This window comes from Phacochoerus africanus, chromosome 3, assembly GCF_016906955.1.
Source record: "Phacochoerus africanus isolate WHEZ1 chromosome 3, ROS_Pafr_v1, whole genome shotgun sequence".
NCBI classification, from domain to species: Eukaryota; Metazoa; Chordata; class Mammalia; order Artiodactyla; family Suidae; genus Phacochoerus; species Phacochoerus africanus.
In genome coordinates, this window is record NC_062546.1 from 99,702,305 (window position 1) to 99,722,989 (window position 20,685).

At 40.1% G+C, this 20,685-nt stretch overlaps 1 protein-coding gene across 1 annotated transcript in view; it reads right to left on the reverse strand.

Moving 5' to 3' along the window:
• The window catches only part of CSMD1 (CUB and Sushi multiple domains 1), a 1,865,356-nt gene that overhangs the window by 124,769 nt on the left and 1,719,902 nt on the right, over positions 1–20,685 (reverse strand). Inside the window, exons 42-46 of the mRNA XM_047772241.1 lie at positions 18,426–18,614; positions 6,787–6,964; positions 4,861–5,006; positions 3,712–3,792; positions 2,538–2,651 (exon numbers count right to left, since the gene is read on the reverse strand). Of these exons, the coding sequence (XP_047628197.1) occupies positions 2,538–2,651; positions 3,712–3,792; positions 4,861–5,006; positions 6,787–6,964; positions 18,426–18,614 (708 nt within the window). The remainder of the gene's footprint in view (positions 1–2,537; positions 2,652–3,711; positions 3,793–4,860; positions 5,007–6,786; positions 6,965–18,425; positions 18,615–20,685) is intronic.

The window sequence follows — 20,685 nt, forward strand, 5'->3', positions numbered from 1 at the left end:
ACAGAAGAGAACGAGTTATGTCATAACCACGAGTTTAGGAGGCCTGGGGACCTCTGGCCTGAAAGCCTGTTTGGTGAGGATACTCCCTGCCAGTGGGGGTAAGAGCGGAGTGGGTTTTTAGGGAGCAATGCTCCTGTGGTATGTATTTACTCCATCCCTGGATTGCCACGAATTAAATGTCCATTGACAGATGATGAATTAAGAAGTGGTACATATATACAACAGAATCTTACTAAGTCATAAAAAAGAACAAAATAATGCCATTTGCAGCAACATGGATGCAACTAGAGATTCTCATACTAATCTTGGGGGTGACAACAGAGGGCGGCATTTTCCCTATTTTTAGAGTCATATTAAGTAAGCATTTATGCCTTTCTTCATTAATCAACTGAGACCACCTTTGCTCAAAGTCAGCTACTCTGAGAAATTAAAGGCTGTATTTGGTGGGATTAAAATGTGCCCTAAAAATATGAAGATTTGCCTTGGATAATTTCTATATAAAAGGACAAAAGATGAACATTCTATATCCACCTCCTTCACCACTACCCTCTGTATATCACTGTCCTGAGGTAACGTGGTTTGGACATAGTACTTTTTCCAGGAAAAAAAGGACTTTGGTGTCTTGACTTAGCCCCCATGTTACCCTCACCTTCAGGGAGGCAGGGTTTCAGTGACTCCACAACCGTGGGTACTGTTGGTGTTTAAAGCAAGAGACGGACAATGTAGGGGCAGGGGGGACACCCTCCTGGCACCCCTCCCTGTGGACTTAGCCCTCATACCTTGGCTCTCTAGTGAAAGTACACTTTTCTCAGAAACAATTTATACTATCCTGGTAATTTAAGAATAATTCACACCGGATTTTCTTCAGATGTCAAAAAATCATTTCCCTTTATAAGGCTGACTGAAATTCTGCCTCATCAGTAATGAAAACACAGGAAGTTACCAGACATTCTGGAAGACTCAGTTTATGAGACTAAGGGCTTGCAAAATCAATACTATTACAATGCAGAGAAAATTGCCTTTTATATGGTAGATAATGAACATTATAAAACCTTAGATTTAATATTCACTTGTCTTTACACCAATCCCATAAACAAGGCAGATAAATAATTACACGTGATTCCCAGAGAATTAGCATCTTAACCAAGGTTACCTGATAATCAAATCTAGACTCTGGATCTGCTCTTCCTAAACTTCAGTTTATAAATGCTTTGAGATGCCTAATGAATGATAATATTCAAAGTCCTTTTAAGAGGCAAGTTCCATTCTTTAAAGGAGGTCAATATGATTGTGATCTCAAGTAACAAAATCTATCTTAATTTGGGAAGCTCTCTGATAGGCAAAGCAATCACACTTCTGACTTAACATTGAGACCTGTCAGCTTATTTATTTATTTTTTCCAAGTCTTTTTTCTTCCATTATTGGAAGATGCCTTTAAATTTTTTTTTAGGTGATATAATTATATTCAAATCAACTAACTCCATAGGTCCAGCCTTATACTTCGTTCTGCTATCATTATCTTTGTTATTTGTATGGTTTATATATTTTAAAGACATAAAAATATGAAATGTGCATTTGCTATATGCAACATATGCACATTTCAATGTTTATACATTTTATAGGAAAAAACAAACAAACAAACAGTAAACACCAGGTAATTTTATACATGCCAAAGAATCCAGAGGGCAGTGGAGTGATGCCTGCACTTTGACTTGAATGTATCAAAATTATCATAAAAACTGTAATAAACAGCCTTCGCTGAAAAAAAAAAAAACGTAATAAACTGCCTTCACTGAAAAAAAAAAATGTAAAAAATTATCAGGTATCTAAAGGATGGATAGAGAGATGAGAAGTACATGGCAAAGGACGTGTAGGAAACATTAACAGTAGAACATAAGGGGATGGGTATTATTTTTTAATTATTTTAACTTTGCCATATGTTTGAAAATTTCCCTGACAAACTGTCAGGAATCAGCAAGATTTCTTATTTGTAGGAGGTTTTGGTTTTTTTTTTTTTTTGTCTCTTTAGGGCCATATGTGCAGCATATGGACATTCCCAGGGTAAGGGTCTAACTGGAGCTGCAGTTGTCAGCCTATGCCACAACCACAGCAACTCAGGATCCAAGCCATGAGTGTGACCTAGACCACACAACTCATGCAACACTAGATCCCTAACACATTGAGCGAGGCCAGGGATCAAACCCACATCCTCATGAATACTACTCAGGTTCTTAACCTGCTAAGCCACAATGGGAACTGCTTATTTGATGTAGTTTCAATTTATCTGTAGAGCTAGCTAAAAGAGAAGGATGATTAATTAGATAGTTCTGTGAGCTTGTAATTTAAAATGTTTTTCCTTAATTTTTAAATTAAAAAAAAAATTGAGCAGGTAATTTAATTGCAACGGAATCCTGATACAGACAGAGACAACTTGGAATACATGCAGAAAAATTCAGGTGCCCACAAGGAAGTTCAGACCCATATAAGTGACACATGCTTCCTGCTAACCAAGCATATTTTTAGTATAAACCTCGTACCTTCACATGTTGGGAGGGAACCTTCAAACTGCAACTGGGAGCTGAGCTTACAGGTCAGCGTATCTGTCCCGGACAGGGTGTAACCAGGATGGCACCGGTACTTCACAAAGTCCCCTGAAAGAGTCAACACGGTGTGGTCAGAAACCTGTCCCCACAATACATGCAGGGCGTGCATATATTAAACATGTGTAACAACTTAACATGCAAATGATTCCTGACCCAAAATCATTTTCATGTTCAGTCTTTTAATATTATAGTGCCACTTTCAGTCCTTAATTTATAAAAATACTAACTTAAGTGTAATCAAGACTACCACAGAAATTTAGCAGCAGTTTTTTTCTTCTTTGATTGTCTATGGTCATTCCCCTTTTCCTATGATTGCCAAAAAAAAAAAAAAAAAGGAAGAGAAAGGAGAGAAAATAAGAAAGAAAGAAAGGGAACAGAGAAAAGGGAAATGGGTCTTGGGATTTAAGGTTGTATAACAGAATGCCTTTAATGCATCCAGAGAGGGCTACACCATGACCATAGCCTAATTAGCACAATGTTCTCATTAAGCAGTTAGGAGTAGAGCAGAAATTGGGTCACATGGTTTGACCACTGGTCTGAAACAGGGCATGACAATAGAAAGGAGTATTTGTAATTGAGACTGAGAAATTCTGGGTCACAAAAATTATATGGCAAACATATGCCATGGCTGTGACCTGATGATTATTTAATGAAATAGACCATTAACATAAAATGATGAAACAATTTCTAAATATTACATTAAATATATTTACTAATTCTATTCCAGTATCCATGAAATGTCAGTGTTATACTAATCATCATTTTAGCCACAAATGATTTTTTTTCTGGTGCATGAACATGTTTCCTTAAGTAAATACAAACATCTGTTTAAGTTCAAAAAGTGTTCGAGAGAAAAATACGAACTAGCGAATGATATAATTAGAAAATGTGTTCAAAATGACAAAAGCAAAATTCAAATGGGAAAAAAAATCACGGAGATCAAGAAAGAAAACCACATTTATTCAGTGCAGGACCTCTGTGTATATCTCCTAGCAAAGCTTTAGAAATATTTCTGACAAATCCTCATTTATTTGACCATCTGCTGCAGTTGGGGGTGGGTGTAAAAAAATAGGTTAAGTTAATGGTGTTGAAATGAAGAAAATATTACCTATTTCAAAATCTTCATCCTCCATAAGCATTTCTGCCTGTGGAACTGCTGGGGGAGGCTGACATTTCTTGAGCTGAAATGCTACAGAGTTCATAAAAATAATAAAAACAATAAGTACAATTACATTTGCTGAATAAACAAAGATACTACAAAAAGCCGTGATATGATCCTATGTTGTGATGTTACAATGCTCAGGCACTCGAAAACGTCTGTACTTGTAAATCATAGTTTTACAAAAGTCTTGAGCTTCATATGCTCATTTAATTATTTAATGCCAAGGAATATCTAAAATTGAAGGGGAAAAGTATACAATTTAAAAAATTACAATGTCTGGAGTTCCCGTTGTGGCCCAGCGGAAATGAATGCGACTAGGAACCATGAGGTTGTGGGTTCAATCCCTGGTCTTGCTCAGTGGGTTAAAGGATTCAGCATTGCCATGAGCTGTGGCGTAGTTCGTAGGCTTAGCTTGGATCTGGCGTTGCTGTCGCTGTGGTGTAGGACGGCAACTACAGCTCTGAGTAGTCCCCTAGCCTGGGAACATCCATATGCCGCAGATATGGCCCTAAAAGGACAAAAAGACCAAAAAAAAAAAATTACAACATTTAAATAAAAACGCTTTACATATATTTGGTGTTCTGTAAGAGAAAGGTTCACCCCGGCCTGGTTCCATGTTCTGACATGGTCTACCTCCACCTTTGTCCTGGGGACCTCCATGTGGCAGTCCTCATGACAGATAAGGGGCTGATATCTTTTTCTCCAAAATATTTAGTGTTCATTCTCAAAATCACTAGAGATTTTCTTTGCCCCATCTGTAACTGCATGACACTCGCCATGTAGATTCTTCTGGAGACAGAGATGAACGCCATGAAAGGTACTAAGAGTATTTCAATGGTCTCCACATCAGTTTCATTTACAATACACTTATCTGGGAATAAATCCCAGCTTAATCTAAAAGAGATGTGAAATAATAAATACACAGTACATAAAAAAGGGTCATGCAATGCAAGAAAATCCTATGGGTTCTCAGTTGGCAGAATCAAGGGCTTTAGCTGAAAGAGAGGTTTTTGTCAACCTTTGAGAAAAATCAACTCAATTTAAGAATTCAACTGGAATTTTCTGCCTTCATCAACAGGGTGAAAACACACTGACCGTGAAAATTGAGGACGAAGAAACCTCCGTTTGAAAAGTCACTGTGGAACTTGAGCAGCACCTGGTTGGTGGAACTATAGGCTGTTTCAAGAGCTGTGTTGCCACTGAAAACTCCCAGCTGAGGCGAATTCTGATCAGGACCATCCCTAGGGGAGAAGAGGGGCCACCTGAATAGAAGCTCCGAAGTGCAGTTTAAAAGACCCACTGTTTTCCAGTGGCATCACCTCTGTGTCGGTGAGAGAACGGTCTGACCCTGGCTCCAGCCGGAAGGGCCGGGGTTCAAACCGGACGCTCGAGGCTGACTTGCTCCCCCAGTGGCCAATCTTTCCAGAAGCATCTTGGAGACAAGGTCACATTTATTCTGGTGACAACAAACCATTCATTTATCAGCTTCCTTTCAAATGTCCGCATTGTAAAGTCTAAATTCAGTTGTGTCTCTTTAATTGTGGGTGAGATTTATGGAGTTCTTGCTACTGAGTTGAAATATTTCTAGAAACTGAGTAAAATGCTGCCTACCATCTATCTTCTAAATACTGCGTTTAGAAATATCAAGAAGTTCAACATTCAGAGCTGACTGGGTTTAAGTCTCTCTCGTGCATGTTCAGACAATAGGACTCCCTCTGCTTCTGTTAACTGAAGATTTTGCCCCTCCCTTCTACATCTATAGGTTAATCTGAGTAATTATTGCAGTAATTATTGTAGTGTGGATTCTCTTTTTGGTGATATTTGTGTGTTTGGCTTTCCTTCTGAAATGGGGGCTTTGTATGGTCAGCTTAACATTTCCAGTTCCCCATTTCTGCTCATTCCTCTCCCACAACCACTGGTACGTACCATCATTACCAGCTCTCCAGAGTTATTTCTACTGCCTCCCTGACTAGCCTCCCTTCTCGTCCAGCTAATGTGCTTTCTGTACAATGAGGCTGGGGATTCAGCACCCAGGAGTTGGTCTTGGAATCCTCTTTCTTACAACCCTCAGGTGAGTCCTCCGTACACTAGAATGAAGCCTGAAATCCTTGACATGGTTGGGCCTGCTTACCTGGCCAGGTCACCATTCCTCTCTCTCCCAGTCTCTCACAAGGCTTAAGCTACACCCCACCTGGTACCTCCCAACTCCTGGAATGCACCTTGTTCTCTTGCTGTACAGATTTTTCAATAACTGAAGCAACTCCCACCTTTATAACAACACAAACGTGTGCGTGCATGCGTGCACATGCGCACGTGCGCACGCGCACACACACACACACACACACACACACACACACACAGAGCTTTGTTCACTGTGATTATTCCTTGAGTTTTCAGGGCAGTTTATTCCAGAAGCACATCCTGGCTCTCCAAATCTGGGCTCCCTCCTCATTCCTCAGCGGCTTGCTCTCCTTTCCCTGCCAAAGTATGACAGGGGGTTGTGGTTCCCATTTCCCCATAAACACTCACCTCCAAAAACAAAGGCAGAAATAGATGTGAAAATTTAGTCAAGGAGGGTTGAAGTAGCTGAGCCAGGCCACGTAGCTCACTAGCTAGGGAGCCAGGGCCAGACCCCCACTCAGTATTCCCTGCGGAGGTACAGAAGGGCAGTCCGGCAATGTTTACAAAGGACAGAGGGGAAACTGTGTGTGATCATTTTGTCAGTATTTCTAGGAGCACGCAATACTCATAATGGCGGAGCTTTTCTTTTAGGAAAAAAAATCACAGTTAAAAATGAAAAATAAAATGATCTTGGGATATTCTCTTATATCTAGAGTAATCCTGATATACATACACACACATACACAAACACATCTAATCTCTGCATCTCTCGATTTACTTGGTAAATTTCCTTTCCATTATCTACCTACTTCATTTCCAAATAGATGTAAGTGACACTTAAGTGGTCACAAAAACAGTTTATCACCACAGATGGGTGTGGTTCAGGACAGGTTGTCCTACCAAACAGCGATGTAGTCGTTGACAGCCTCGGTCTGCAGCAGGGTGAAGTTGATGTAGACACCGTGCCCAGGAGGCACTGTGATGAGCCAGATGCAGTCCTTCAAAATGGGATATTCATCTGGAAACCCAGGGGAATAGATGGTTCCATTCTGAGACGTCACATTATAGCCACAAGGAGCTGAAAAGAAAGCAAAGAAAAATTGAGCCCAATGGATCCACTTAAAAAGGATACAGGTAAACATCTCTAAGTCTGTAAAGTTTCTCAGCCAAAATTTTCCCTTCTGAGAAATACTTTTGAAATATTTCTCAGGATCTACTTTGTCAAAATAATTCCCCTAAAGTCTAAAATCTTGGAAGAATTATACTTCTAAGCTACATTAGCTAAGTTTCATTTAATATATCTTCCAAACATTCAGAATCCCTTCAGGATAAAGTCATTCCCACATAATTAAAAAAAAAAAAAAAACATTACTCGGGTGTCTCTTCTGACTGAGCAGATAATCCATTGGACCCAGTGCAAGCGATTATGCTTAAATTATGCACAAATATTTAACTGAAAATTTTTTTTGTTTTAAGTGAGATTTCTAGAGTCTATTTAAAGCTGCCTAAAAAAGTAGAATCTAAATCTATTTGCCTTGAAGTAAAGATATAATCAATTCTTTTCAGATCTACACCTGGAGAAAGGGATGAAATTACTCACATGGTATTTTATTGAAGGACGTCCATCTCTCGCCAGCTACCAACTGTGCAAAGAATTACAGCAATACCCTAACAGTTCATTTTTATTTTACTTAATAACATGATCATCACAATTGTCATGGAAATTATTTTGCTTTATTTGTGGAAAAATGAAATGGCCATATACATGAGTGGATAATCTGAGATGGATTCTTTAATTCAGATTATGGAATAATACATCAAAGTCATAGACAAATAGACTTTTTAAACTAAAATCCAATAGATGCTGTACAACTGTGTAGCTAATTTGAATATTGTGAAGCTTTCAAATGTTTGCCACACAAGGTACAGAAATTAGGTAAAGTGAATAAGCCAAAATACATTTTTAAAAATGCTTTATTAAATTACACTTGGGAGATGGGATTAAGATGGCGGAATAAAAGGACTGGAGCTCAACTTCTCTCATAAAAACATCAAAATTACAACCAGATGCTGAATTACAACCAAATGCTGAACAACCTTCAACCAAATGGACTGGAAACTTTCAAAAAGATATCCTACTCCAGAAACAAAGAGGAGGCCACATCAAGAGGTAAGAGGTGTGATTACATGATATAAGCAACCCCATACTTGCTGGATGGGAAGCCTACAGACTGGAAAGTAACTGTATCACAGAGAATTGCCTACAGGAGTGAGGGTTCTGAGCCCCACGTCAATTCCCCAGGCTTGGGGGTCTGGCATTGGGAGAAACAGCCCCCAGAGCATCTGGCATTGAAGACCAGTGGGGCTTGTGCACAGGAACTCCACGGGACTGGGGGAAATGGAGACCTCATTCTTGGACGGCACACACAGGCTTTCACATGCACTGGGTGTCAGGGCAAAGCAGAGGCTCCATAGGAATCTGGGTTGTACCTGACTGCAGTTCTTGGAGGATCTCCTGGGAAAACAGGAGGTGACTATGGCTCATTGTGGGGAAAGGACACTGGAGGCAAAGCTCTCAGGAATATTCATCAGCATGCTTTCTCTGGAGACAGCCATTTTGGGGAAATCTGGCCCCACCCATCAGCACTGAGAAGCCCCAGGCCAAGCAACAATCCAGGTGGGATCATAGCCCTGCCCATCAGTAAACAGGTTGCCTAAAGAACCCCCAGGCACAGAGCCACCTCTAATCTCACCCAGAGACAAAGCCCCACCCACCAGAGGGATATGAATCAGTTCCACCTACCAGTGGACAGGCACCAGTCCCTCCCATCAGGAAGCCTACAGCAAGCCCCCATACCAATTTCACCTACAAGTGGGGCAGACATCAAAAGTAAGAGAGGCTACGACTCTATTATATGTAAAAAGGCCACCACACCAAAAACCTATAAAAATGAAAAGGGAGACAACTATAATTCAGATAAGGGAGAAAGAAAAAAACCCCAGAAAAACAGCTAAGTGATCTGGAGATTATCAGCCTCCAGGAAAAAGACCTTAGACTGGTGATACTGAAAGATGATGCAAGACATTAGAAATAAACTGGAGGCCCAAAGATTGATAATTTAGAGCAAACACTGAGCAAAGAAATATGAGATTTAAAACTTAAGCAAGCAGAGATGCAAAATACAATAACTGAAATAAAAAATTCACTAGAAACAACCAACAGCAGAATATAGGAGGCAGAAGAATGAGTAAGTGAAGTGCATTACAGATTAGTGGAAATCACTGATGTGGAACAGAAAAGAGAAAAAAGATTTAAAGTAAATGAAGAAAGTCTCAGAGAACTCTGTGACATTGTTAAATGCACCAACATCTGTATTATAAGGGTGCCAGAAGGAGAAGAGAGAGAGAGAAAGGGACAGAAAAAAATATTTGAAGAGCTAATTGCCAAAACTTCCCTAACATGAGAAAGGAACCACTCACTCAAATCCAGGAAGCACAACAATTACCACACAAAATAAACCCAAGGAGAAACACCCATAGACACATACCAATCAAACTGACCAAAATAAGAGACAAAGAGAAAATATTGAAAGCAGCTAGAGAAAAGAAACAAAAACATAAAGGGAACCCCGATAAGGTTATTGGAAGACTTTTCAGCAGAAACTCTGTAGGCCAGAAGGGAGTGGCATGATCTACTTAACATGATGAAAGGAAAAAACCTCCAATCAAGATTACTTTATCCAGAAAGGCTCTCATTCAGATTTGAAGGAGAAATCAAAACCTTCACAGATAAGCACAAGCTAAGAGAATTCAGCAACACTAAACCAGCTTTACAACAAATACTAAAGGAATTTCTCTAGGTAGAAAAGAAAAGGCCGCAACCAGAAACAAAAATACAGCAAAGGCATATATATAGTAAAGAGAGGAAATCATCCACGCACAACTATGCTACCAAAATCAGCAATCATGAGAAGAAAAGGGTACAAATGCAGCATACTGGAGATGTACTTACAATTAAGAAACCAACAACTTAAAATAATCTCATATATATATATATATATATATATATATATATACATATACACACACACATATACACATTTCTATATCAAAACTTCAGGGTAACTGCAAACCAAAAATCTACAATTGATACACAAACAAATAAGAAAAATCAACTCAAATATAACACTAAAGATAGTCATGAAACCACAGAGCAGAGAACAAGAGAAGAAGGGAAGAAAAAAGAGCAACAAAGACAAATCCAAAGCGATTAATAAAATGGCAATAAGAACATACATATCAATAGTTACCTTAAATGTAAATGGACTAAACGCCCCAACCAAAAGACAAAGACAGGCCAAATGGATACAAAAATGATATATGCTGTCTTCAGGAGACCCACTTCACTTTTAGGGACACATACAAATTGAAAGTGAGAGGATAGAAGAAAATAATCCATGCAAACAAGAATCAAAAGAAAGCTGGAGTAGCAAGACTCAAATCAAACAATATAGACTTAAAGAATATTTTAAGGGACAAGGAAGGGCATTACATAATGATCACAGGATCAATCCAAGAAGATACAACAATTTTAAGTATGTATGCACTCAACATAGGATCACCACAATATATAAGGCAATGCTAACAACCTTAAAAGGAGAAATTGACAATAACACAATAATAGTGGGGGACTTTAACACCCCACTTAGAGCAATGGACAGATCATCCAGACAGAAAATCGATAAGGAGATACAGGCCCTGAATGAAGCATTAGAACAGATGGACTTCATGGATATTTATAGGACATTCCATCCAAAAGCAACAGAATACACATTCTTCTCAAGTGCACATGGATCATTCTCTAAGATTGATCTAATTCTGGGACACAAATCAAGCCTCAATAACTTTAAGAAAATTGAAATCATATCAAGCATCTTTTCTGACCACAACGGTATACAAGTAGAAATCAACAACATGAAAAAAACTGCAAAAAAACACAAACACACACACACAAAAAAAACACAAACACGTGGAGACCAAACAACATGCTACTAAACAACCAATGGATCACTGAAGAAATCAAAGAGGAAAGTAAAAAATACCTAGAAGGAAATGACAACAAAGATAGGACACTCCAAAACTTATGGGATGCAGCGAAAGCAGTTCTAAGAGAGGAGTTTATAGCAATACAAGCCCACCTCAGGAAACAAGAAAAAGCTCAAATAAACAACCTAACTTTACATCTAAAGCAGCTAGAGAGAGAACAGAACACCTATCCTTCTGAAACTATTCCAAAAAATTGCAGAGGAAGGAACATGCCTAAACTCATTCTATGAGGCCACCATCACCCTGATACCAAAACCAGACAAAGATACCACAAAAAAAAAAAAAAAGAAAGAAAATCACAGGCCAATTTCACTAATGAACATAGATGCAAAAATACTCAACAAAATACTAGCAAACTGAATCCATCAATACATTAAAAGGATTGTACATCATGATCAAGTGGAATTTATCCCAGGGATGCAAGGATTCTTCAATATCCACAAATCAATCAGTGTGATACACCACATTAACACTAAAGAATAAAAACCATATGATCCTCTCAATAGATACAGAAAAAGACTGAAAAAAATCCAACACCCATTTCTGATAAAAACCCTTCAGAAAGTGGGCATAGAAGGAAACCACCTCAACATAATAAAGGCTGCATATGACAAACCCAGAGCTAACATCATTCTCAAAGGTGGAAAGCTGAAAGAATTCCCACTGAGATCAGGAACAAGACAAGGATGTCCGCTCTCACCACTATTATTCAACATAGTTTGGGAAGTCCTAGCCATGGCAATCAGAGAAGAAAAAGGAATAAAAGGAATCCAAATTGGAAAGGAAGAAGTAAAACTATCACTATTTGCAGGTGACATGATACTATACCTAGAGAATCCTAAGGACTGCACCAGAAAACTGTTAGAGCCCATCAATGAATTTGGCAGTTGCAGGATACAAAATTAACACACAGAAATCAAATGCATTTTTATATACTAACAACAAAAGATCAGAAAGAGAAATGAGGGAAGCAACCCCATTTACCATCACATTAAAAAGAATAAAATACTTAGGAATAAACCCACCTAAAAAGACAAAAGACCTGTACTCTGAAAATTATAAGATGCTGATGAAAGAAATCAAAGATGACACAAACAGATGGAAAGACATACCATACTCTTGGACTGGAAGAGTCAATATTATCAAAATGACCATACTACCCAAGGCAATCAATAGATTCAATGCAATCCTTATCAATTTCCAAGAACATTTTTCACAGAATTAGAACATGGGGTTGTAGGGTGGGGGTGGGGGCGAGCCGTAGAAGCCCAGAGGTATCCTTGGGAAACTTCGTGGAAGGAAGAAGGCTGGCTAAGCTGACCTCACTTCCCTGGCAATACAGCGCAACAGAACTTGGAACCTGGGTAGCCAGGCACCCACTTCTCCAGGAGAGGACAGAGAAGGGATGGACTTGCTCTGCTGTGTCCCATTCTCCCGAGGCTGAGAACGCAGCAGAGAAAATATCTGCAAAACCAGCAGAAAATGGATGAGAACTCAAGGCAGACGCCTATGGGTTTTTGCCCACAGGGGCCCAGAGAGCACCCCCGCCTGAGACTTGCCAGGAGCTGGATGAGGAAGGCAGAAGGCCTCCAGATGAAACTCTACCCAGGCCAGTCCTTGGGGTCCACTCCCAGGCTCAGGGGAAGCTCAGCACATCCGGCTCTGGCATGGAGGACAAAGTCCACCTGTACCTGAGTCCACTGGATGGCCTGGCCTCCCCTGAGGCCCAGCCTGAAGCTCCAGCAGGAGACCTGGAACCAAAGGCCAAGGCACAACCCAGGCAGGGAAAACCTGCAGCTGCTCCTGCAGGAGGCTTGGGTCCACATGAGGACTCACCAGCCCTGCAAGGAGAACCTGCAGTCACTCTGGCAGTAGCCCCAGACATTGATGTGCGTTTACCTCTGTTGGAAGGAAATGTTGCACCGGCTCCTGCAGGATTCCAAGGGCCACAGAAGAACCCAGCAGCCCTGCAGGGAGAGCCTGCACTGATTGCTCCAGCACCCCCTAGACTAGGTCCTGTGCTGGCTCTAGCAAGCCCCAGGCCAATTTCCAAAATCACCTTCCCCAAGGTCCCCTCTGCCCCTGCAAGTGCCCTCCCCATCAGCTCCCCAAAAACCCCATCCACCTGCTCCCCCTCCCAAAATTTATTCTCCTTCTCCTCTCAGGATTTGCCTTTGGATGTTTGCTCCTGTTCTTCTTCCATATTACTTATGGTATACTTTATGTTTTAAGATTAAAATTAGAAAGTTGGGAAAAAAAAAGTACACTTGATTTCAATACGGGAGTTCCTGTTGTGGCTCAGCAGTAAGGAACCCAACTAGCATCCATGAGGATGTGGATTTGATCCTTGGCCTCGCTCATTGGGTTAAGGATCTGGCATGGCCATGAGCTGTGGTGTAGGTCACAGACATGCCTCAGATCCTATGATGATGTGGCTGTGGCATAGGCCCTGTAGGTATAGTTCCAATTTGATGCCTATCTTGGGAACTTCCATATGCTTCAGGTATGGTCCAAAAAAGACAAAAAAAAGTATAGTTGATTTACAATTTCCTTCAATTTCTGCTGTATAGCAAAGTGACCCAGTCATACATACATATGTGTGTGTGTGTGTGTGTGTGTGTGTGTGTGTGTATTCTTTTTTTATACTATCTTCCACGATGTTCTAACCCAAGAGATTCAAAGTAGATCCCTGTGCTGGATAGTAGGACCTCATTGCTTCTCCATTCTAAATGGAATAGTTTGCATCTACTAACCCCAAACTTCCCATCCATCCTACTCCCTCACCCTTCCTGCCTGGAGATTTCCACAACTCCTTCTTCCTGTTGGATTAATTTTTTGATCCACAAGTCTGTTCTCTATGTCCATGACCTGTTTCTGTTTTGTAGATTGGTTCATTTGTGGCACATTTTAGATTCCACATATAAGTAATATCATACGGTATTTTTTTCTTTCTCTTTCTCACTTAGTTTACTTAGTATGAGAATTTCTGGTTGCATCCATGTTGCTGCAAATGGCATTATTTCATTGTTTTTTATGGCGGAGTAGGATTCCATTGCATACATATACCACATAAGTTGTTATTTTAAAAAGTTTTTGAATTTTTTAAAAAAAGTATTTTGGCCCAAATGCCCATTGACAGATGAATGAACCAAAATACATTTTTTAAAAATTCAGGGAGTTCCCCTTATGGCTCAGCAGAAACGAATCTGACTAGCATTCACGAGGACACAGGTTCAATTCCTGGCCTTGCTCAGTGGGTTAAGAGTCCAGCATTGCCGTGAGCTGTGGTGTAGGTTGCCAATGTGGCTTGGATCCTGTATTGTTGTGGCTGTGGTGTAGGCTGGCAGCTACAGCTCCAATTCTACCCCTAGCCTGGGAACCTCCATATGCCATGGGTGTGGCCCTAAAAAGACAAAAAAAAAAATCAAAATAATGACTGATGAAATACTATAGAGCAGTGTATGACACATTGCCAAATTAACTGTACAGACACACACTGATTTCGAAGGAGACAGAAAATGTACCAGTATAAAGTAGGTTGAATCCAGTCTGAGTTTTGGATAAATTCATTAGAAGGGGCTGTGGAGAACATTTTACAAATTTTAAAACGTAATTGTAAGTAGGGTTTGGAGTCAGACAGACCTTGACCTATAACCTAGCAAAACAAAGTATACAGACACTTATAATCTGTAAAATAGGGCCAGAAACTATGTCACAGTCACAACAAGCTGCCTGGTGTCCCCTGGAGATGCCATACTTTTTCTCAGATGCAAAGGTCATGCCCTCATCCACCCTGAAGGAAAAGCTCTCGTGCTTTCTTCCTCCCTTGCTGCCAGGTGAACTGGTCTCTTCCTTCAAAACTCAACTCACATGTCACCACCTCCTGAAATTCTCTCCTGGTGGACTGGGCTCTAGATGACTGTGGTCAGTTCACTTATCTGGGTTACAGTTCAGGGCCAGCTATTCTTCAACTTTAGACTGTCAGGGGCTAGAAGTCAGGGACCATGTCCTCACCCCCTCCCCAGCTCCCTTCCATTAATCACTTATCTGGCTCAGATCTCAATAAATCACAGGCACAAATAATTGAGGGATTGAAAATGGGTGAGACGATGAACAGAAAACACTTCAATAATAAAAGTGCTGACATTCCTTTCTTGGGACTTGAGGTTATTTATTGATTTATAATTCTAACTTCCCTTTAACATTTTACTTTTTAAGTTGCATCTTATAATTGTACAACTGCTTACAAAGAGCAGCCCCCTTCCCATTGAGGGGAAAAAAATCAAAACAAACAAAAAGCATGGTGCCCACCTCTTAAAGGACAAGATAAATGATCTTATTTTCTTGCCAAAACACATTCTAACAAAGGCTCTCCCCCCTCCCCACCATGCACCCAGCCCTGTGCATCTCTTCCATCTGGCCTTTCCTGATCTGTATTCTTTGTAATATTCTGGTAGTCTAGTAAGTAAAATGTTGAGTGGCTCCAGAAAATTAATCCAACAGGAAGAAGGAGTGTGGAAATCTCCAGTCTATCAGAAGGTGACAACCTGGACTTGCCATCTGCATTTCAAGTTGGGGCAGGGAGCTAGGGGCAGTTTTGTGGGACTGAGTCCTTAACCTGGGGATCTGAGGCCATCACCAGGGAGACACCAGGTGGTGTCACAGAATTGCTTGTGTAGTAAAAGCCTGCACATTGCTGGCCAGAAGTGTCACAAGTGTGAGTACTGCATGTAACTCTTCATAAATCCCTAAGTTAAGCATGAAGAATTGTAGTTCCCTTTGTGGCTCAGCAGTTAACGAATCTGACTAGAATCCATAAGGACACTGGTTCAATCCCTGACCTTGCTCAGTGGGTTAAGGATCTGGCATTGTCGTGAGCTGTGGTACAGGTCGCAGATGTGGCTCAGATCCAGCCTTGATATGGCTGTGGTGCAGGCCAGCAGCTACAGCTCAGATTTGACCCTTGTCCTGGGAACCTCCATATGCCGCGAGTGCAGCCCTAAAAAGCAAAACAAAACAAAACAAAACAAAATAGTTAAGCTTCGGAGAAAGGGTGGCTATTTGAAGCATAGCCAACAAGAGAACATTCTCAAGCTATATCTGTATGTACACTGCCTAAAGAGAGCTGTGGCATTTGCCCTTGATTCTGGAAGGCACTTTTTGCCCTACCTGATAGGAGTGTCTTTGTTTCACCTGGGGGGGTTGAACATACCCAGTAGTCCAGGATGGGCTGGCCATGCAAAAGTCCAGCCCTGAGATTGAGGGCGAGGGGCTTCCGGTCCCAAGATATCAGTTGGTCTGAAAGCTGATACCCAACACTAACAAGCAATTCATCAGTCATGCCCAATAAAACTCTGACACTGAGGCCAAGGTCAGACTTCTCTGAGCCTACTGTCACATGTCATTTCTGAGAGTGACATGTCCCCACATTCTACCTGGTGCATCTCTCCCTTGGATGATTTCAGTGTCTCTTCCTTGTTATAAACCACAATAGAGAGTAGAGCAGCTTTTTGTGTCCTGTAAGTCTTACTAGTGAACTATACAACCTCAGGGTGCCTTGGGAGCCATCTTGAAGTTTTCACAGGTACCCAGAGTCTTGGGCGGTCCTGGGTGTCTGAAGGATTTTAGCTTCACAGTTTGACCAATTCTAGGTAGTATCACATATCATATATCATCAAAAAGATACATTTTGATATTTTCACACTGACAAAATAATTCTAATCCAGCAGTTATTTCCAAGTTGGAAAGTTGGACTTGAAAAAGCAACAAAATCTAATTAAATACTTAGTTCTATTTTTTTATATCAAGCTAAGGAGTCTCCTATTTACATATGAATTCAAAGGATTCAGGTGAAAATTGCAGATAAAGAGGGGTTTTAATCCTGACAATTCAAAGTAATTTATACATATAAATATATGAATTTTTAAATGGAGAGTAGTATGAAAGGGCTTTTTAGGCGCTTTAATTAAACATACCAGATATGCCACTGCTATTCTTAGTTTTATAAAATAATTTTAAAATGCTGTTCTTTATTAGTAAGTTTGTAGTCAACTAAAATAACGATATTTAAAAAAATACAGCTAATGTTTTTCTTTTACAGCTGTTTTTTATAAAGATATGGAAGGGAAAAGTACAGGTGAAAAATATGATTTAAAAAGTCTCCTGATTTGCTTTTTTTTAAAACTTCTTCAGGAGAAATTCAAGCACAGCCAGATGCCTTTCCCCCTTTCCCCTGGGTGTAAGTACTTAGCATTTCAAAAGCCCACAGAGTTGGCAATTTCATTATTTTTTCACTCAGACGTTCTGTGTTCTGTATTTATAATGTTAGGTATACAGTAACTTTTCTGTTTCATATGCATTCTTCATAAACAAAGAACTTGATCTATTTAACTTGGTACTGTAAAAAATTCAAAGTCTTCGTAAAAGTTAGATAGCCAAACAGAAGCTTTAAAGAAGTAATTTCTGCTCAGACTAGGGCTCTTCACAGGATCCAGACCTTCCCAGCCCCCCTCCCATCAACCTGATTCCAGTGTCTCCCAAAGACCCTGACTCTCAGGCACTGGTACAGGATGCTGCTTTATTTTTTCCTGTCTCTGGGCTCACACTTCTATCTAGGACGGCCTTTGTCTCTCAGTAGCCAAACAGTACCTGTCCTTCAAGGCCAATTACAAACATGAGGTCAGAGGGAGGGATGGAGAGGAGGCTGGTGTTAGCAGGTGTAAGCTGCTGTACATGGAGGGGATAAACAAGGTTGCTTACAGCACAGAGAACTATATTCAGTATCCTGTAAAAAACCATAATGGAAAAGGATATATGTAAAAAAGAGTGCATATATATATATATATATATATATATATATATATATACACTTATAACTGAATCGCTTTGCTATAGAGCAGAAATTAACACGACATTGTAAATCAACTATAATTAAAAAACACGAAGTTGGTGTATTTTTCTGAAATACAAAATCAATATGTTATTATTGTAAGTTAAACAATAAAAAATGTCTAGGGTAAAATTAATAAGCACTTTTTTCCCCTCTTCTCCCCCAATTTGACGGAACCACACTGTAAAGCTAAACACCATTCTAACCACGAAGGTTTCCCAATCAAACACTTCCCAAGCAAACACCATCTGTTGTACCCGAAATTCATTAAAACCGTCCTTGTGCCTGATTTTACATGAGAAATATTGGTTTACTATTTTGTTATGCTTATAATTTCCTTGAGGGCAAGGATTATTCATCTTTTTTAACTTATTGGCATATGATACATTCCTGGAATAATAAGTAGAATGAGTTTAATATAACAGATTCCCAATAAAAATTTGTTGAATAAATTAATGAATTCTTGAGTACATTCATTTAATATTTAGGATGCCGTTATGCATATGAAAAATTAAATTGCTTCCAGGAAAAGTGATTAACCTACCATCACATCTTGGGAAAGGGTAGTTCCAGTTTCTGTTGATCCCATGCTGACAGGTGAGGACTGGGTGGCCGATTAAAATGTACCCAGGATAACACTCGAAAGATATGGACTGTCCCACACTGTAGTCGGAGTTGATCATGTACCCATTCTGAAAAGGAGGTGGGTCCGGGCAGTTCTGTAGTTCATAGGCTGAAACAGACAGATTCAAGCTTGTAACTAAGAAGTTAAATTAGTCTGGGCCTTTGAGGAGAAATATGATGACATACAGCTTCTGAGGATGAACTTTTTTTGGACATGAGTTTTTTGTTTGTTTGTTTGTTTTTTGTCTTTTGTCTTTTTAGGACCTCACTGTCGGCATATGGAGGTTCCCAGGCTAGGGGTCTAAATGGAGCTATAGCTGCCGGCCTACACCACAGCCAGAGCAAAGTGGGATCCAAGCCGAGTCTGTGACCTACACCACAGCTCATGGCAACTCCAGATCCTTAACCCACTGAATGAGACCAGGGATCAAACCCTCAACCTCATAGTTCCTAGTCAGATTCGTTTCCGCTGCACCACAATGGGAACTCCTGGACTTAAGTTTTAAAAAATGTCTTTATCAAGTTGGCCATTACCATCCTAAGTCAAACAGTTACTATTAGTAGTAGAATTATAATAATTTGCATTTAATGAACACTGCATATAATGAACACATGCATTTAACATGCCCCTTTTCTCCTTTCCCTTAACATGCCCTTCCCTGGCCCACCTGGCAAACATGCGGCAAGGCCTCCCACCTCTCCCATGGGCTGCCCCACCCTGGAGCCCATGAACAGACTTTTCCTGAAAGCCAAGCCAGTTGGCCTCACAAATATCCACAGCACAGTTTCCCTCCTCGAAATACTGCTGCTTGAGTCTAAAATTACCTTATAGACCCTCACTCAGAAAAAGAACAGAGAATTCCATGCTGCATTTCAACTATCAAACAATTTCCTTCCTTATTACATATACTCTTTTCCACTGAAATCAGTAGCTTGCTCTCATTCTTGTTTTGCTTGAAATACAACAAGCTCTGTTGGAGAAATGAGTCTTCTAATACAGCAAATAGAGCTGCTGATAAAAAGTTCAGAATAAAAAACCATAAAAAATGGATTGCCAGTTTCCATGGAATGGAAATCAAATGGAATCATGTTCAGCCTTGTCCAGTGGTCCATGGGAGATTCTGCTCCTGCTCTGGCGGGGCCCCTGGGTACCAGCACATGCAGCACTTAGCCCAGTGTGCTTATAAAGGAGGTGAGAGATTCCCAAAGAACTGGCACATGAAGACACACACACCCACAGACTCACACACCTTCATCACACATGCTAACAGCATGTCACACAAATTTCACCACACACATCATGTGGTTTGTGATCATTTAAGAATGATATTCAACCTCTCTTTAGGGCTGTATGAGGCTTGCCGGCTTCTACCCATTATTTCACCACTGTGAGAGGGACAGAGATGGAAATTTCAAGTTTGCCTTTCTAAGTCCAACAAATCTGGGTTAACCTTGATGAGAAGAAAAAAAAAAAAAATTTTTTTTTTTTTTCTTTTCTCAATGGTACCAACATAATTGTCCTATATAGGGATTGAAAAGAGAGAGTTCTCTCTTTTTCCCTCTCTCTCTTTTTAATCTTTATATAAGACAATTTTGGGAGTTCCTGCCATGGCTCTGTGGGTTAAGTGTCCATGAAGATGTAGGTTCAATCCCTGGCCTTGTTCAGGTTAATAACCAGTGTTGCCGAGAACTGCAGTGTAATTTGTGGTTATGGCTGTAGCTCCGATTTGACCCCTAGCCTGGGAATATCCATATGCCACAGGTGTGGCCCTAAAGAGAAAAAACAAAAACAAATTCTGTAATATGCTAAAACAGATGAGTTTTGAATGATTCCCATTGTGTCTTGTTTAGCACAGTGTAGCAGTATTACCTGCATTTCTGGGTACTTGTACCTCTGAGTATCTGTGATGCTTTGTTGTGCCAGGTTTCAAAAGTGGGAGTTTCATTCAGGTGATGATGTCTAGGCTTGAGAGTGAAGACTAGCTGAACCAGCGTCAGAATCCTCACTCAGGCCTAGCTTGGTGGTTCTATACTCAGCACTCATGATCATTAAGTCCCATAAGCCCATTTTAATAATATAATTGTAATTTGAGAAAAAATTAACTAAGAGAGAAAAAGAAAAGACCTCTTTCTTGGAATTTGATAAAAAAAGAAGTCATGGCTAGTGTAAAGAGAAGTAA